This window comes from Panthera tigris, chromosome E3, assembly GCF_018350195.1.
Source record: "Panthera tigris isolate Pti1 chromosome E3, P.tigris_Pti1_mat1.1, whole genome shotgun sequence".
Taxonomy (NCBI): domain Eukaryota; kingdom Metazoa; phylum Chordata; class Mammalia; order Carnivora; family Felidae; genus Panthera; species Panthera tigris.
In genome coordinates, this window is record NC_056675.1 from 39946596 (window position 1) to 39962100 (window position 15505).

The 15505-nt window shown below is 53.1% G+C and overlaps 1 protein-coding gene across 11 annotated transcripts in view; it reads right to left on the reverse strand.

Moving 5' to 3' along the window:
* MAPK8IP3 (mitogen-activated protein kinase 8 interacting protein 3) overlaps nt 1-12303 on the reverse strand; it is a 47436-nt gene extending 35133 nt beyond the window's left edge. For all 11 annotated transcript variants that reach the window (XM_042970948.1, XM_042970942.1, XM_042970940.1 and 8 more), the window contains exon 1: nt 11934-12303. In XM_042970948.1, the coding sequence (XP_042826882.1) occupies nt 11934-12251 (318 nt within the window). In that variant the 5' untranslated portion in view covers nt 12252-12303. The remainder of the gene's footprint in view (nt 1-11933) is intronic.
* Between the last annotated feature and the right edge of the window lie 3202 nt (nt 12304-15505).

A 15505-nucleotide genomic window follows, 5' to 3' on the forward strand; every position in this document is an offset into this window, starting at 1 on the left:
GCTCGCTACGTCCTGGCCCAGCGTCCTACGACTGTGTCCCCGCTGCTCTCCGTGATCTGCAAGGACTTCTACTGTGCCTGCTCGAGTCTGTCTCACAGGCTACAGATGCGCCCCAGGATGCGGCTGGGTGTGCACACTGAGCCAGTTGACGTAATGGTCTCTCCTGTCCCGTTGCTTTGAAATGCCACCTTTGTCACAGGCAAAACCCTAGTAGAGATTTCGGTCTGTCTGTGAGCCAGTACCAGGGGGCTTTCTGAACGTGGACTGTTACATTACCCTTCAATACCTGTTCCACACTCATCCTCTCAAGTCCCCTTTCAACGTTTTCTTGGTTATTCCCACTTGCTCATCCTTCTAGAGTGCAGCTCCTTTCTACATCCAGAAACACTCTACCACGTCCGCCGTGATAGAGCACCGTCTGGAGTCACTTCTGTATTTATTTTTGAAGAAGCAGTTTCCCTGTCTGTAAGCACCAGCTCTCTGCACCTCGGGAAGGGGTCCCGGTTTTTGGTGACCAAGTCCTCAGGGCTGGGATGAAGAGAAAAGTCATCGCGAGCCCGTCAAGGGCTGTTTGACAGAAGACGGAAAATTCTCCTTTCCTTTACACCGACCCCACCCGGGGCCAGCGGCACCACTGTGGTTTCACACAAAGAAGGGGCCACTTCGTGACAACCGCCCCATCTCTATTTCGTCACGTGTTGCTTGCACTTGACATGTGGAAACCAGCTAAGGGATTTCCAAACTAAAGACCATGTCAGAAAGCTGTCCTTCCCAGGTTCTTACGAAGCTCGAGACAGACTTTCTTAAGTGTATCCTGATAGGTGATGTTTAAAATTTTTTAACGTCTATTTTTGAGAGACAGACAGAGAACAAGCAGGGGAGGGGCAGAGAGAGAGGGAGACAACAGAATCCAAAGCAGGCTCTAGGCTCTAAGGTGTCAGCACAGAGTCTGATGTGTGGCTCGAACCCACGAACCATGAGATCATGACCTGAGCCAAAGTCGGACACTTAACTGACTGATCCGCCCGGGAGCCCCCACCCCCAATAGGTGATCATTAAAATCAACCTAAGTGCCAGTGCCAGAAAGCTTTGCCGTGGAACACAACCACCGACGTGTCTGCAGATTCCCGATGAAGCCAGCCCCAAACCAGACCGCAGCAGAAGTCCTCTGACCTTGGCACGTTACAGCTTTCAGCGTTGGGAAGGATGGAGACACTGACCAGGAGCAAGCACCAAGCGAAGCTGTGAACACGGGCATCCTTAAGGAAAAAGGCAAAGGGCACGCAGGGGCAGGGACACAGAGCCCACGGTGGGCAAGCCGGGCATCCGTGGTTCTTGGGCTGCGTGGAGCCCTGTGCGCAAGGAACGGCCCTACGGGGCGGGAACCGCTCCATCCTCAGGGATGGGTGTCTTCCACCCTCTCGCACCCCTGCTCAAAGGCGTGTGGGCGCTCACGTGCAGCAGCTCCTCGGGTGAGCCCAAGTGACCACCAGCAGATGTGAGGACCCCGGCCTCGGGCCCACGCTCTCCACGCTGGCTTCTGGACCACGGCGTGTGCGGCGGGGAGCCCCTGTTCCTGGGCTCCCCGACGTCGGCACCCTACCAGCCAGGACCGACTGGGGGCCCCGCAAGGCCTCCGGGTCCGTGACAGCATTACAGACACGACGTGGCACGGACAGCTTGCAAGAAATCCTCCTCTCTTCCCCTCTTGAAGGAATTATTTCAGTGTCATTAAAGTAACTCTGGTCAACAACAGCACAAGCCCGCCATTCACCCGAAATAGAACACGCAATGGAATCTTCACCAAATACTAGAGGGAACAAATAACGTGGAGGAACAGTGCCTGGCCGAGACGCCACACTGAATCTTTGCGCTTCAGCAGGACACGCTCAGAGGTAGACTCGGGAAGAAGCGCACGTCATCTGGACAAGTGAGGGAGAAGGCAGGGGCGCCCTGGCTGGCAGCGAGCTCAGGAGAGAAGCAAGGAGGCTGCCAACCCCAGCTCCCCGGGCACAGGGGTGGGCCACGTGGGGGAGGGGTGGCAGCAGGACACTGTATCACCTGGGTGAGCAAAGTCACCCCAAATTCAATAGATGGCTTCGAAAAAGCAGAAAATATTTTTAATCAGATACCACTTAGTTTAGATTTAAGGGAATCAAGATTTTTCAGTGCTGGCAGACAGGGTAGGGTGGAGAATAAGTAAAGTCTGTAAAGAAAATCTTCCAAAGTTTTAAAAGTAGGATCTGACGAGGGGCGCCTGGGTGGCTCAGGCAGTTAAGAATCTGACTCTTGATCTCAGCTCAGGTCATGATCTAACGGTCTGTGAGTTCGAGCCCTGCTTTGGGCTCTGGGCTGACAGGGTGGAGCCCGCTTGGGATGCTCTCTCTCCCTCTCTCTGTGCCCCTCCCCCACTCGCAGGAGCTCATATGCAGGCTTTCTCTCTCAAAATAAATCAGCAAACATTAAAAAAAAAAGAATCTGTGGGGCGCCTGGGTGGCTCAGTCAGTTGAACACCCGACTTTGGCTCGTGTCATGATCTCGCAGTTGACGAGTTCGAGCCCCGCGTCGGGCTCTGTGCTGACAGCTCAGAGCCTGGAGCCTGCTTCTCATTCTGTGTCTCCCTCTCTCTCTGCCTCTCCCCCGCTCATGCTCTGTCTCTGTCTCAAAAATAAAGATAAACGTTAAAAAAAAAAATGAAAAGAAAAAAAGAATCTGTTACAAAATAGGACTACAGCTAACAAGAATAAAAATTTGGCCGTCAGCATTTGGGCCGTGTGGGTCTGCATGGTACCGAAGACACAAAAACAAAAATCTCCCACCTGAACCCACTCTACACATAGTAGCATCTCAGGCCCAAAGATGTCCGGAAGGCTTGACTGCAGCAGAGTGAAAACTCGGTGCACGTGCTGACTATACGTACCACGGGTTTGAGGGCATTTGAAGTTAACCATCTGTCTAACCAAGTCTCCTCAAAATATCACGAAGCACAGGATAACGCAGTGTTTACGGTCACTCTTGTGACAAGTCTTCTGAGCGCCCAAAGAGCAAGGACCGGCCAACACACAGTTGAGGAAAACGCGTCCTATTCTCAGCATCTAGACATCAAACACCGAATGCGCACTTCTAAATACCAAGAGACCACACAATTCTCTTTTTCGATTTGTTTTAAGGAGGCTGCCCCCTCTCTCCCGTGAACAGAGTGCTCTGTTTTAAAGTGGAACTAGGGGCGCCTGGGGGGCTCAGTCGGTTAAGCATCCAACTTCAGCTCAGGTCATGATTACATGGTCTGTGAGTTTGAGCCCTGTGTTGGGCTTTGGGCTGACAGCTCAGAGTCTGGAGCCTGCTTTGGACTCTGGGTCTCCCTCTCTCACTCTCCCTCCCCTGCTTGCGCTGTCTCTGTCTCTGTCTCTGTCTCTCTCAAAAAGAAATAAACATTAAAAAAAAGTTAAACTCAACTTTGGTTTTCGAATTTGCTTTCAGGTGAATTTCAAGACACACACTGAAATAACCTGAGCGCGGCCTCTTTCTAACTCAGAGCCAGAGAATTTCCTCAGTGTTCCATGGAATGAGGTCATTCATCCCAGTGTATCCATAAAAGCAAAGGTAAGAAGTAAAACGACCTTTTGTGTCAAATATAAAATTAAAAACACAGCAGAAATCAGTATCCCTAATTCCCAGAACGCAAGAGAGATTATCAGGTAAACATTTTTTATAATGTAATCATTAATTCTGGCAACTTCCATAACACAAGGTTATTTTAATGGCAAAGTAAGTTGACATATTCAATCTAATCCTTCCCTCATATGTGTCCTTTAGGGCAGGGTCATACACAGGAAATAATTCAACTCTGGCTGGTTTGTTAGAAGAGAATCCAGGGGCGCCTGGGTGACTCAGTCAATTAAGCATCCAACTCCAGCTCTGGTCACGGTTCTCACAGTTCGTGGGTGAGCTTGCTTCTGATTCTGTGTCTCCCTTGCTCTTTACCCCTCCCCTGCTCAAAGTCTCTCTCTCCCTCTCAAAAATAAATAAACATTAAAAGAAAAAAAAAATGAACCCAACAGAAATCAAAGACCTTGTTTTTTTGCATCGGTCATCATTTAATTCCTTCTGGGGTGGTGCAGGAATAGAGATTTCCAAAAAAAGTCCTCTTTTTTGGACTTTTAGGCAGGCAGGGCAGTAAACAGTTGGGGTGCTGGGCACAGACTTCATGCACAGGGGGAGGCGCCCTTCTCCTGGAGGCTGACCCCCTGTACGGTGATGGCATTCATGAAATGTTTACCGGGCTCTCCCTGGGGCGATGAATCCCTAAGACCTCACACCACAGATGTTCTTTTACAGCTTGCTTTCCAACGGTGTCACCACGTAGACCATGAAACGCAGTGCGGGCAGCAGGGCGGAGCAGCCGGGAAGTAACCCCCAGGTACCGGCCCGCCGAGCCCAGGGGGTGGCCCACAGGGTGAGAGAGGAAAGTGCACTTTTGTATTCTGGTAGGACGCACACCTGTGGGGGGCCAGGCCGTGCAGGAATCCAAGAATCAGGCTGAATTCACAGAAAAAGCAGAAGTTTCTCACATTCATGTCACAGGGACCACTGGTTTAGCATCCGCCTGAACCGAATCCCAACAAATGGCGATGGTTTAATTCACACTGACTTCTAAGGATTGGCAAGACAGGAAAAATATCTTTATTTTTATGTCTCAAAAAAGATTTTTATGGATGTGTTTACATACTAAGTATTAACATATACTTTATATGTTAAGTATATGCTATAAAACACACACACCAGATACATAAAATACCTGACGTGGGTGGTAACGTGGGACCGAAGGAAGGGAAGACAAAACTAAGAGCCTGACTGTCCCAGCCTGGGACAGATGGCCGAGTCTCTTTCAGGGGTGTGCCCGGCTCCTTGCACGTGCTTGCCTGCCCCGTTCGTCCCTGGCCCCTGCTCCTGCGAGGCTGAGAGCACGTGTGCCAGGGGCACTCTGTCTGGCCGTTCCGTGGGCACAGGGGGCTGCTGTCTAGAAATGAACACGGCAGGTGTGACAGAGACCCTGAGCCACACGCGTGAGCAGGCACCCACGGGCTTCCACAGTGCTGAGGAGGGGGCTGGGAAGGCCGGGGAAGGACCCATGAAGCAGCAGGGCATCTGGACAGCGGGCAGAGTTCCTGGGGACGGGAGCCCAGAGACTCTCATGAGACGTGTCGCTCTGAACCTGTCGCTATTGACAATCGGAATCTAAACTTGCCAGCCTTTGCCCCACAAGGCCTCCCAAACAAGGGGTAGTCCTCGGGGACAAGGACCTGTCCCCACCTAATCTGGCATTCCCCAAATCTCCTGGCCATAAGAGGTGATGACTACGCGGGCTCCAAGTATCTGCTGTCAGCCACCCACTGCTCGTGGCCTCTCCTGGGTTCGGGGTGTCTCCCCAGGACCCCCGCAGGCAGGGGCTCCCGGGCTGGCCTGTCCCAAGCTACAGCAGCAGGGCCTTGGGCCGCGGACAAATGCACCTCCCCACTTCACCGGCACGGGCGGGACGGACAACGGGGCCAGCTCAGCAGTAAGGGGAGGGTATGGACAACACCTGCAAGAACCCGGATGAGTCTCAAAGTCATTACACAGAAAGACGCCGGACCAAAAAAAGACCAAAACGCTGCACGATTCTATTTATATAAAGTTCTAGAAAACGCAAACTAATCTACTGTGACGGAAAGCGGATCAGTGGTTCCCTGGGGGCAGGGGACGCAGGGAGAGGCCACTGAGGGGCAGAAGGAAACTTCAGGGATGGTGGCGACCATCGTCACCCTGACCGTGGGGACGGTTTCTGGGTGTGAACAGGTCAACACTCGCCACACTGCACAAACGCATACAGTGTAGCGCGTTCACCTTGGTGAAGCTGTTAGAAAGAAAAGCAGAGAAGGGAAGACGCGGCCGGGGTCCCAGATCTCCACCTGGGCTGTGACGCCAGCCATTTTGTAGGCGCTGGTGATTTCTCGACAGGTTCTTCCCAGCCTTTCGAGAATTCCCTCGTCTCCTGCTCTTTCCGGAACAGCTGGCATTCCTCTGTTGTTGCTTATGTCACAATGTTTTGCTTCTGTCTGGTCTCCTGTGTCCAATCCTCCTGCTCTGGGTGCTCTCCTCTTTCGGACCACAATCCCTGCCAGCGGCTCCCTTTCTGGCCCGAGGCTGTGTAAGGGGATGCCTCCTGCCTGCCCTGCCTGCCTGGGGCGGGGCCGCTGATGCTGTGGCTGTTTACGGGAATTAAAGTGACCTAAAGTAAGAACTCACTTCCCCTGCGGCCTGAGCCACCTGTGCAGTGTCAGTGATCCCATGTGGTCACTGGCTATTGAACCGGACAGCTGCCCCGTAGACTCAGTGGTGGAGGCCTTGCCCTCCGGGAACTAGAAGGACGGTTGGGTGTGGTGTGCACTGAGGCAGAGGAAGGCCGCTTCCCTCATCCTCATGCGCAAGGGCGGGGCCCACTCCCGGGTAGGGTGGGAGGTGTGGCATGGGCCGACTGGGGCGACAGGGCCCCTCCCTCTGGTCGGGCACTCATCCATCCAAGCACCCAGCATCTGGATGTGTCCACAAAGCCCCTGCGCCAGACGCTGGGGAGGCAGGGGTGCACGGGGACTGGAAGACCATGCAGAGGGGCAGCGTGGGGGGAGCAGAGCGTGGTGCAGGGAGCCGGCCAGAGTGAGGTGGGCCTGGCCGGTTCAAGCACGGGGATGGGGTGTCGTCTCTGTCCCTCTACCCAGAGTAGTCCCGTCCCCACTTTTCACCCCGCATCCCGTGCCCCCACTGCACGGGAACATAGAGCAGCATCTCCCCCCCTACCTTCCCCCTCCCAGACCTAATCCCCAGAGCCTGCAGCCGAGCCTGGCACTCAGGAGGCTCTGGTGAACGAGGACACGGGTGGGTGCAGGTCCGGATGGGACGTGCCTTTGGAAAAGTCCCCTCTGGTGGAGGAGGGGTTGGGACAGGGAGAGAGGCTGGCAGGCCAGCGTGACGATGCCGACTGGAACCAGGACCGTGGCAAAGGTGACCAAAAAAGCACGGGAAACCTAAAGTCAGGCCACAAGAATGGCCAGGACTCAGTGAGTGTGGGGCTTGGGAGGTAACGTCCTGACCTTTCCCAGAGCACAGGAAACCCGTGCCCGAAAAGGCACAGTGGCCCTGCCGCTGATGGCGCCCCTGGCTGTCCGCTGCAGCTCCACCCTCACAATGAATGGGACCTGAGAGAGGGCCCTGTCCTGCACTCGTGTGCCTCTGCCCGACACCCATCTTGTACACAGCAAGGATTTCAGGGACCCCGGGAAGTGCGTGACGTCACCTCTGGGGGCTCTCTGCTGTCCTGAACCCGGTCACGCGGTCACGTGAAAGCCAAACCGAGGAGCGTCCTGCAAAACCAGGGGCCTGTGACAGTCTCAAAAAGTAGAAAGCGAGGAACCGATCCAGGAGAGAGGACCAGCGGGACCCCGGAGTTGTTGGCAGAGTGAGGAGGAGGGATGGAGAGAGAGAAAAGCAGTGCAGGGGGCGCGCGGGGGGCTCAGTCATTAAGCCTCTGACTCGTGGCTCAGGTCATGATCTCGCAGTCATAGTTGGTGAGACCCAGCCCCGCGTTTGGGATTCTCTCTTTCCCTCCCCGCGCCCTGCTACCGCGTACATGTGCCCTCTCTCTCAAAAATAAATAAACATTAAAAAGTTTGCAAATAAAAAGAACAAGGTAGAAAAGTGCTCCTATTTGGGAATGTACGCAGAGTATTATCTGCGCACCCTCTATAAATGGTTCCAAAACAGCAAGTTTTAGAAAACTTAAAAATAAAAAACCCAGCGGGGTGCCTGGCTGGCTCAGCTGGTAGAGAATGTGACTCTTGATTTCAGGGGTTGTGAATTTCAGCCCCGTGTGGGGGGGAGGGGCAGAGCTCATTAAAAAAAATTAAATTAATACCATTAAAAAACCCCCCAGGTATTAATTTTAATTTAGCATCCGACTTCGCCTCAGGTCATGATCCCCCAGTTCTGGGAGTTCGAGCCCCGTGTCGGGGTTTTTGCTGACAGCTCAAAGCTTGGAATCTGCTGCAGATTCTGTGTCTCTCTCTCTCTTTGTCCCTCCCATGCTTGTGCTCTCTGTCCCTCTCAAAAACAAACTGAAAACATTATAAACAAACAAACAAACAAACAAACAAACAAACATACATTAAAAAAGAAGCCCTCGCTTGGGAAGAACTCACACTAACTTGTACCAGTCCTTGACCCCGCTGTCTAGCCGCCGCCACCGGGCCCGGAGGGTTCCTGACACGGCAGGACAGGCAGGTGGCAGGGCTGTGGGCCCAGAGGCCAGCAGACCGAAGTGGGCACCTTCCACACGTTTGCTCTGCCCGGGGAACGCCCCAACCTGTCTGCATGTTTAAGGGCGATTCGGTGGTTCTCTGGGAGACTCAGGACAGCTACAGCGGGCCAGCCTTTAGAAGTAACCGGGAGAGGCAGTACTGGCCACTAAATCTTAATGGCTTTATCTAAAAAAAAACTTACAGGCTTTTAAAAACTGCTTTTAACATTACAACGTGGCAAAATCAGAAGATGACATGCCTTGTCCAAGCAGCAGCGAATTTACTATTTGTCATCTGGGAAACAAGAAGAAAAGCTTCTGATCAGTGCATTAATTCACTTATGAGAAGAGGCAAAATGATCGTCTCTACAGAGTGGATCCAGCTTAATCCTATCCAAATGTTCTCCCGAGAAATAAATTACTTTTATAGAACCAGAAACAGTTTGGGGCAAAACTTTCTTCCTGTCGGATGCCTTCCTTTGGTAGCACCAAATGCCCAGGCATCGGCACACGTTGGTTGCCTTGAATGAGTTGGGGGCACAACGAGTAGTCTCTTTAGGGCGAAGATGATTTTGATGCAAGTAACGGCTATCAAACTCACATCTGGCCGAAAAACGACTGCTTTTCCTCCTATGAACTGCGTGCCTGAGCCGAGCCCCGCCCCGCCCCGGGGAGCCCTCTGCCTGTTCCTCCCTCAAGTCACACTGGGTGGGCAACTACTCGCTCTGTGGTGCTCTCACCCAACTGCCCACCGCCACCCTTCCTAACAGGAAGGAACTTGGTGGACTTAAAAAACAACTTCCTGTCAATCAGATAAAGATTCAGCATTTTTAAGGTCTCTGCAGAAATTTTAGAGCCAGCAATAGGTCCGCTTAGCTGCACAAGCTTGAGCAGGACTCCGAGATCTCAATTCCGAGGGCAAACCCCACACAATCAGAGACCGAGATGCCCAGCGCTTGCCGTCTGCAAATCCACCGAGGCGCTCTCCCCTGACTCAACTAAATCTGCCTCGCCGCAGTTCTCCAGGCAAATGACAGCCAACGAGGAGACTTGGCGCTTGGTAGGAAAAGAACTTCGCAGCTGGCAAGCCGCTTGCCCTACAGAGGTGGCCACTGCGGCCGGAAAGGGGCACACCAGGCGATGCGAGCGCAGCTCCCAAGCGCAGGGCTGGTGCTCAAGCCCATGTGGACTCCAGGGCTTGGCCCCGCTGCTTGGCCCCCACCGTCTCTAGCCGCCCTCGCTCCCACCAAATGAGCCATCCCAGAACCAGAACATGCTCGCAATCCCTGGCTGCAGTGATTACGGGCAGCAGTAGGGGGACATGGGTAGTTGCTCTGCTCAAGGCTTTTTACACAAAACCTGCAGATTCTGTCTGCTTGGAAGGCTACAGTGGCTCAGGTTACCCAGCTGTGACTAAGCCTTCTTGAGCAGAGTGGCCAGGGACGCAGGAGCTACTCTGCGCCACGAACGTGCCTCAGCCTGTGACGTTCCAGCTCCTGTGTTAGGAGACACACATCTGTGATCTCAATTCCCTGCCTAGAAGAGAAGTGGTCTTTTCCACAAAACTGGAAATAAATGTCTGGCAGATTTAAGGAATGAGATAGAATGCCAAAATGGTTACAGTATTTGGCCTTTTTCTTTACTTGTAACATGGCCTGAGGTCTTTCCAAGGGCGTCCTATTAGCAGCTAATCACAGCCCTGGGCCGGCTAGCCGAGCATTTGTCTGCTTCATGGCTTTCTGCTCAGGAAGCTCTAGGCAGCTTCTCTTAAGAGCCGGGCGATGCCGGGTCTCGGCCTCAAAGGCAGTGTCCTGCAAACCACACGCACACCCCCCAGCTTGTAATCCAGGCGAGTGCAAGTGGGAGGCAGGAAGCACAGTCACTCATGGCTGCACTCGAACTGCACAGAGCAGAGCAGAGGCCAAATCCACACCTCGCTAATTTTTTACCCGGAAGGTTATCATTGTTAGCCTTAAGGTGGTCAATCTTGACCTTCCCCTTTCATCTCTTCTCACCCACCATGGGGACCACACAGGCACAGGAAGAAAGAAAACACATCTATGGGAAACATCAGTTAGACATCACGTGGCTGCAGAGAGGAATCAGAGAAGGGGAGGCCGCAGCCACTCCCCACCACCGCGGCCGGGCAAGGGTAACCCCCCGCACTCCACTTTTCTGGGGGTGCAGCTCGCTGACCTCTCGCAATAGCATGATACAGAAGAGACCAGGCCAGGAGTCCGGGTAGACTGGGTCCAGCCTGGCTCTTGTAGGGCTTGTGACCTTGGTCCAGCCCCCCCCACGTCTTGGGCCCACTTCCTTCCCCAGTTAGGGCCACTCCGAGCACTAAAATCCTATGAGCTCTTGCACCCCCTCCAGTTGAGAAGTTTAAACCAGTGGCCAGACTGATACCCCAACCAATACACAACAGCCTCTTGACAGATGTATGACCCCAAAGGCAAAATAACTACCCTGAGTAGGAATGACTTCAGAACCAAACTAGAATGTAAACCACTCCGATTCAAGAAAAAGCCTGAACACCCAAACAATCTTCTACTTCAATACTAACATCAAAAATTGCGCTAAGCCAAACTAACTGAAAAGAAATGTGGCTCATGTAACAAACAGCTTCGCATTCATACATCAAAGACTATCACCTAATGCCTAGAATGAAAGACCCTCAGAGAGGCTTAGAGATTGTCTAGAGCACCTGATTCATTTGGTGGAAAATCAAAATCCAGAGTGGGCAGGCGATGTGGACAAGGTCACAGAGGCAAAGCAGGGCTGGGGACCCACACCCCCTGCACCCGCCCGGGGCTGGCACACAGTTGGCACTAAGCATTTGAGAGCGAATGAGTAAGTCAAGCGGTGTTCCCCACAACGCATGGTTCTTCTAACTGTTCGTAAATAAGTGATTTCCAGGTTATGGAGGTTTCCTAGAACGTAATCAAATATTTCAAAATTCCACTCTTAATTTCCCAGAAGCCAGGATGAAATTTCTCAGCCTTTTCCACCTAAGCTAATAACATTCCCAACTGAGGGAACCACAAGGCAAAGACGTCACCTCCAGAAACCTGGGGTCTTTCCCCTGGTGCCAGAGGAGCAGCCCAGGTGCCGCTTCAGTTAGCTGTTTACATCAATCACCAAATTCATCCATGTCGCTGCACTGGGGCCTAAGGGAAAGGTGTTGGGACAACACCCCGCTTCGGGGCGCAGAACCCCAGGGCCAGATGTCCCGTTTCGGGGAGGATTTAGAATGGCAGCAGCCAAAGGCAGTAACGGGGGGTGGGGGGTGGGGTGGGGGGTCTAGGAAACGGCTTCGCAAAAACACACACACGGGCCAAGAGAACGGACGCCTGGAGTGAGAGGTGGGTGTGGAGCGGGCAGAATGGCCTGGCCAGAGGCTCAGGCCGCTCAGGCCGCCTGGTGCCGCTGGCTGGAGCAGCGGGGTCAGGACCCGGGGAGCGGCCGAGGGGCGCGGGGGGTGGGGGGAGGGGCCCGGGCGGGGCAGGTCCCCCCGGCGGCGCGGGGCGGGGTCCCCCGGGCGGGAAGGGGTCCCCGGGGCGGGGCGGGTCCCCCGGGCGCCGCGGCCCGGCCCACGCACCTCCTCGGCCTGCTTGCGCAGCGCCTTCTCCCGCTCGTACTGGGTGAGCAGCTGCTCGTTGTCCTCGCGCAGCAGCTCCAGCTCCACCTCGTGCTCCTGGTTCTCGCTGAGCACCGAGTCCAGGTTCTCCAGCACGTTGACCACGAGCGGCATGAGCTCCTTGACCACCTCCTCGTCGTAGCAGTGGATGAGGCGCTCGAACTCGCGGTAGATGGAGCCGGCCAGGCCCGACACCCGCTCCGACATCACCGAGCCGGAGCAGTAGTCGTCCTGGTACACCACCACGCCGCCGCCCTCGTCCATCTGGATCTCCATCATCGCGGCCACCGCCGCCGCCAGCGCGGCCCGCTGTCCGCCGGCGCGCCCGCCCGCCCCGGCTGCCCGTAGTCCGCAGGCCGCGGCCCGTCGCCTCCTCCTCCTCCTCCTCCGCCGCCGCCGCCGCCGCCGCCTCAGGGCTCGGGCGCCGCCGCCGCCGCCGCTGCTGATGCTGCTGCTGCTGCCGCTGCCTAGGCTGCGCCCGTCAGTCAGCGGCCGGAAGTTCTGCTGCCCGGAAGTCCCGCCCGAGCCCCGCGGCGCGGCACCACTTAAGGGTCGCGGGGCCCGTGACGTAGAGGTAGCCCGCCCCCGGGACGGAAGCTCGGCCGAGCGGGGCAGGGAGCAGTTCCGGTCTGGCTTGTCACGGCCGCTGCTCGCCAGCGCACGTCACCCTGAGCGGGTTCCCGCAGCTCCCACGACACTGGTCCGACTTTAAACGTCACCTCGCCCTGTCCCAGGAGCATATGGACACGGTCGTTGCGCCGTAGAGGCTGCGGCCGCAGCAGCCATCCCGCGCCTGCCGCGGCGCAGGGCTGCCTGCCCCTGAGCTCCGCGCGCGTGCGCGCGTCCCCGCGCTTGTGCCCGGGTACCAGCGAAGTGACGCTGCCCATCTTGTCCCCAAGTCCCCGTATAAGCTCTTTCACCCGGGCTGCTGCGCTGTCCTGCGTTGTGTGTAACTTCCTCAGACTCCCCGGCTTCGCGATAGCTGTAATCACCCCACTGGGTTCTGAATTTCAGGGGTTGTCCTTTGAATTTGTCCTTCTTGATCCTACATTCTATGTCTTGATAGGCTCTTATTTCCTCCACTCGCATCCACTTGAATGAAATCTCTTTAGCAAGGTTTTTTGTTTGTTTGTTTGTTTGTTAAATCATAATTAGAGTATCTGCAGCCTTTGCGAATCTGATTATGCGGTCTGTTGTTTGGGTGGATTCTTGCTTAGGCTGCTCCTCCTTTCCCTTCTGAACTAGGATCCCTTGGATCTTTGTGGAAACACTTTGAAGTGTGAGTTTAGAGTTGCTCCACAGGGATCTGCATTTGCTTTCACCGGCATCAGGACACCAACGCACAAGTTACACTTGCATCTTGAGGGTCACACAGGTAGGAGTAGTTGATTAAAAACAACAGCCACTAAACTTGTCAGAGCTTAATACGAACAGAAATGCTCTCATCCCTTTTACCTAATGAAATGCTTCAAGGTCAGTTCATCCTAACCTGACTGCACCAAATCAATGAACTCTCCTGCAGATAATGATGTCCTGAATACTATTGCACAAATTTTCCCCTTGCAACCTAATTTGCTGTATGGATGCTCACCCACCCCATTAGAGATAAACTAAGGTTTCTGTCTCAGATCCAGATTATCTGGATTTAAAAAAAAAAAAAAAAAAACATTTATTTTTGAGAGACATGAGTGGGGCAGGAACAGAGAGGGAGACACAGAATCCAAAGTTGGGACGCTTAACCGACCGAGCCACCCAGGCGCCCCCAGATTATCTGGATTTTGATGCTAGCTAAGTGACTCAGTCATCCCATTTCATTTCCAAACTGAGCCTAAAAATACTACCAACCTCCTAGGAAAGTTATGAACATTAATAAGCTAATCCATTAAAGGGGCTTCATACATTTCTAGCAATATAGTAAGGGCGCAATATAGAATTGTTAGGTTTATTCTCAAGATGAAGAGTCAGGACAAACAGGTATGTGTAATTTTTCTTTTTGAGCCAATTACAAAAAAAGCTTGTGAGTGTTTTGGGGAATGTTCAAGACTTCTGCCTTAGGCCTTTTTTCAGAAACATGACCCCTTTGAACCCCCTTAGTACCAAATATACAGTAGGGTAGCCCCTGCTGTGAGGCCAATTGGCCACCAACTTTATTGGTTTTTATTACTAACATAACTGGGCAGATTTACTTGAAACTGGCTAAAACAGAACGAAGTTTTAACAAGATGAGCCCCTGGGCAATTCCTGATGCGTACTTGAGGACGCCAGTCGTGTACTCGGGCGACATAAGCTAGAACTTGCTTTAACAGACTTCCATTCAGATTTGTAAGCTAAATTGGGGCACAATTTTTTTTCCCTCTGCACATGACCCTAAAATGTAAGGTGAGTACTTGGGTTTCAAAAGTGCTGCTTTGGCCTGGCTCTGTGGCACAATGGATGGCATACTGGACTTCCAGGAGTGCGCTCGTCATGATGAGCGAAGGGCGATGTATCAGAGTGTTGAATCGCTGTACTATACGCTTGAAATAGTACACTGTTTGTTGACTAACTGGAATTTAAATAAAAACTTTAAAAAGGTTATACTTTAATTTGCTAGAAAGTCACCTAGGACCCTGTAATGTCTCCCTTAATTCTTCCTATGCTGAATTTTGATGGCACTTCGTCGTCAAACATACAACAGGAATATTTCACTCGTGATCTTCAAGAATGCTAAGGATTAAGGAGATAATAAGAAATGACTGGGTAACACAGGAGGAATATACATTCTTGCCACGCTTGAAAATAGAACAAGTTCCGTTCCGCTAACAGAGCCAGTACATTCTGGAAAAAGCACAGGACGTGAAATGGCAACCCTTTCGTGTTTGTCGATCGCTCCCTCACCGTAACATTCGTAGAGTTACCTTGGTCCTTTCAGACGTGGCCACTGCCCAGCTGCTGGAGACAAATGGGTTGTGACTCTCCAGGACTGAGCTGCCCTGTGGCTGGGGCCGCTTTAACGTTACCAGTGCCTAGCGCACGTCTTGGGACATGCTCTGCACTCGAACACGTTTTCAGATGAACAAACGAAGACGGTGTCCGTGGTGTATGTCCAGTTTCTTTCTGATATGCTATTCTGGTGCTGGCTCTGGTCCAGCAGGGAGAATGGTGTGCAGCCTCCTGTGGGGTGGGGCTGTGAGGGGGGCCTCCCAGCAGGTGGTCTGAGTGGTTTCATCACCCTAGGTCCATGTAATGCATATTGTTTGCTTTTACGACATAGGAAAATAGCTATCACGTAAGAGGGAAAGACATTCAATCTGTGCTTTCTTTGCAGGACTTTAATCTAATGGCAGACTAAAAGCTCAGCACCACATCTACTTATTACCAAGCTTGTTACTGGAGTTGGAAAGCCCACTCAAGAGGCAAGTTCAATGCTGTCATTTCTTTAGGAAAACAAGTGGTTAGGAGGAAAAAAAAATGATTACCTTTAACTTATCTACAGAAACCCAAAAGAACACTGGCAAATTCCTGTTCATTCTATTCAGTTAGGTCTTTGGTTT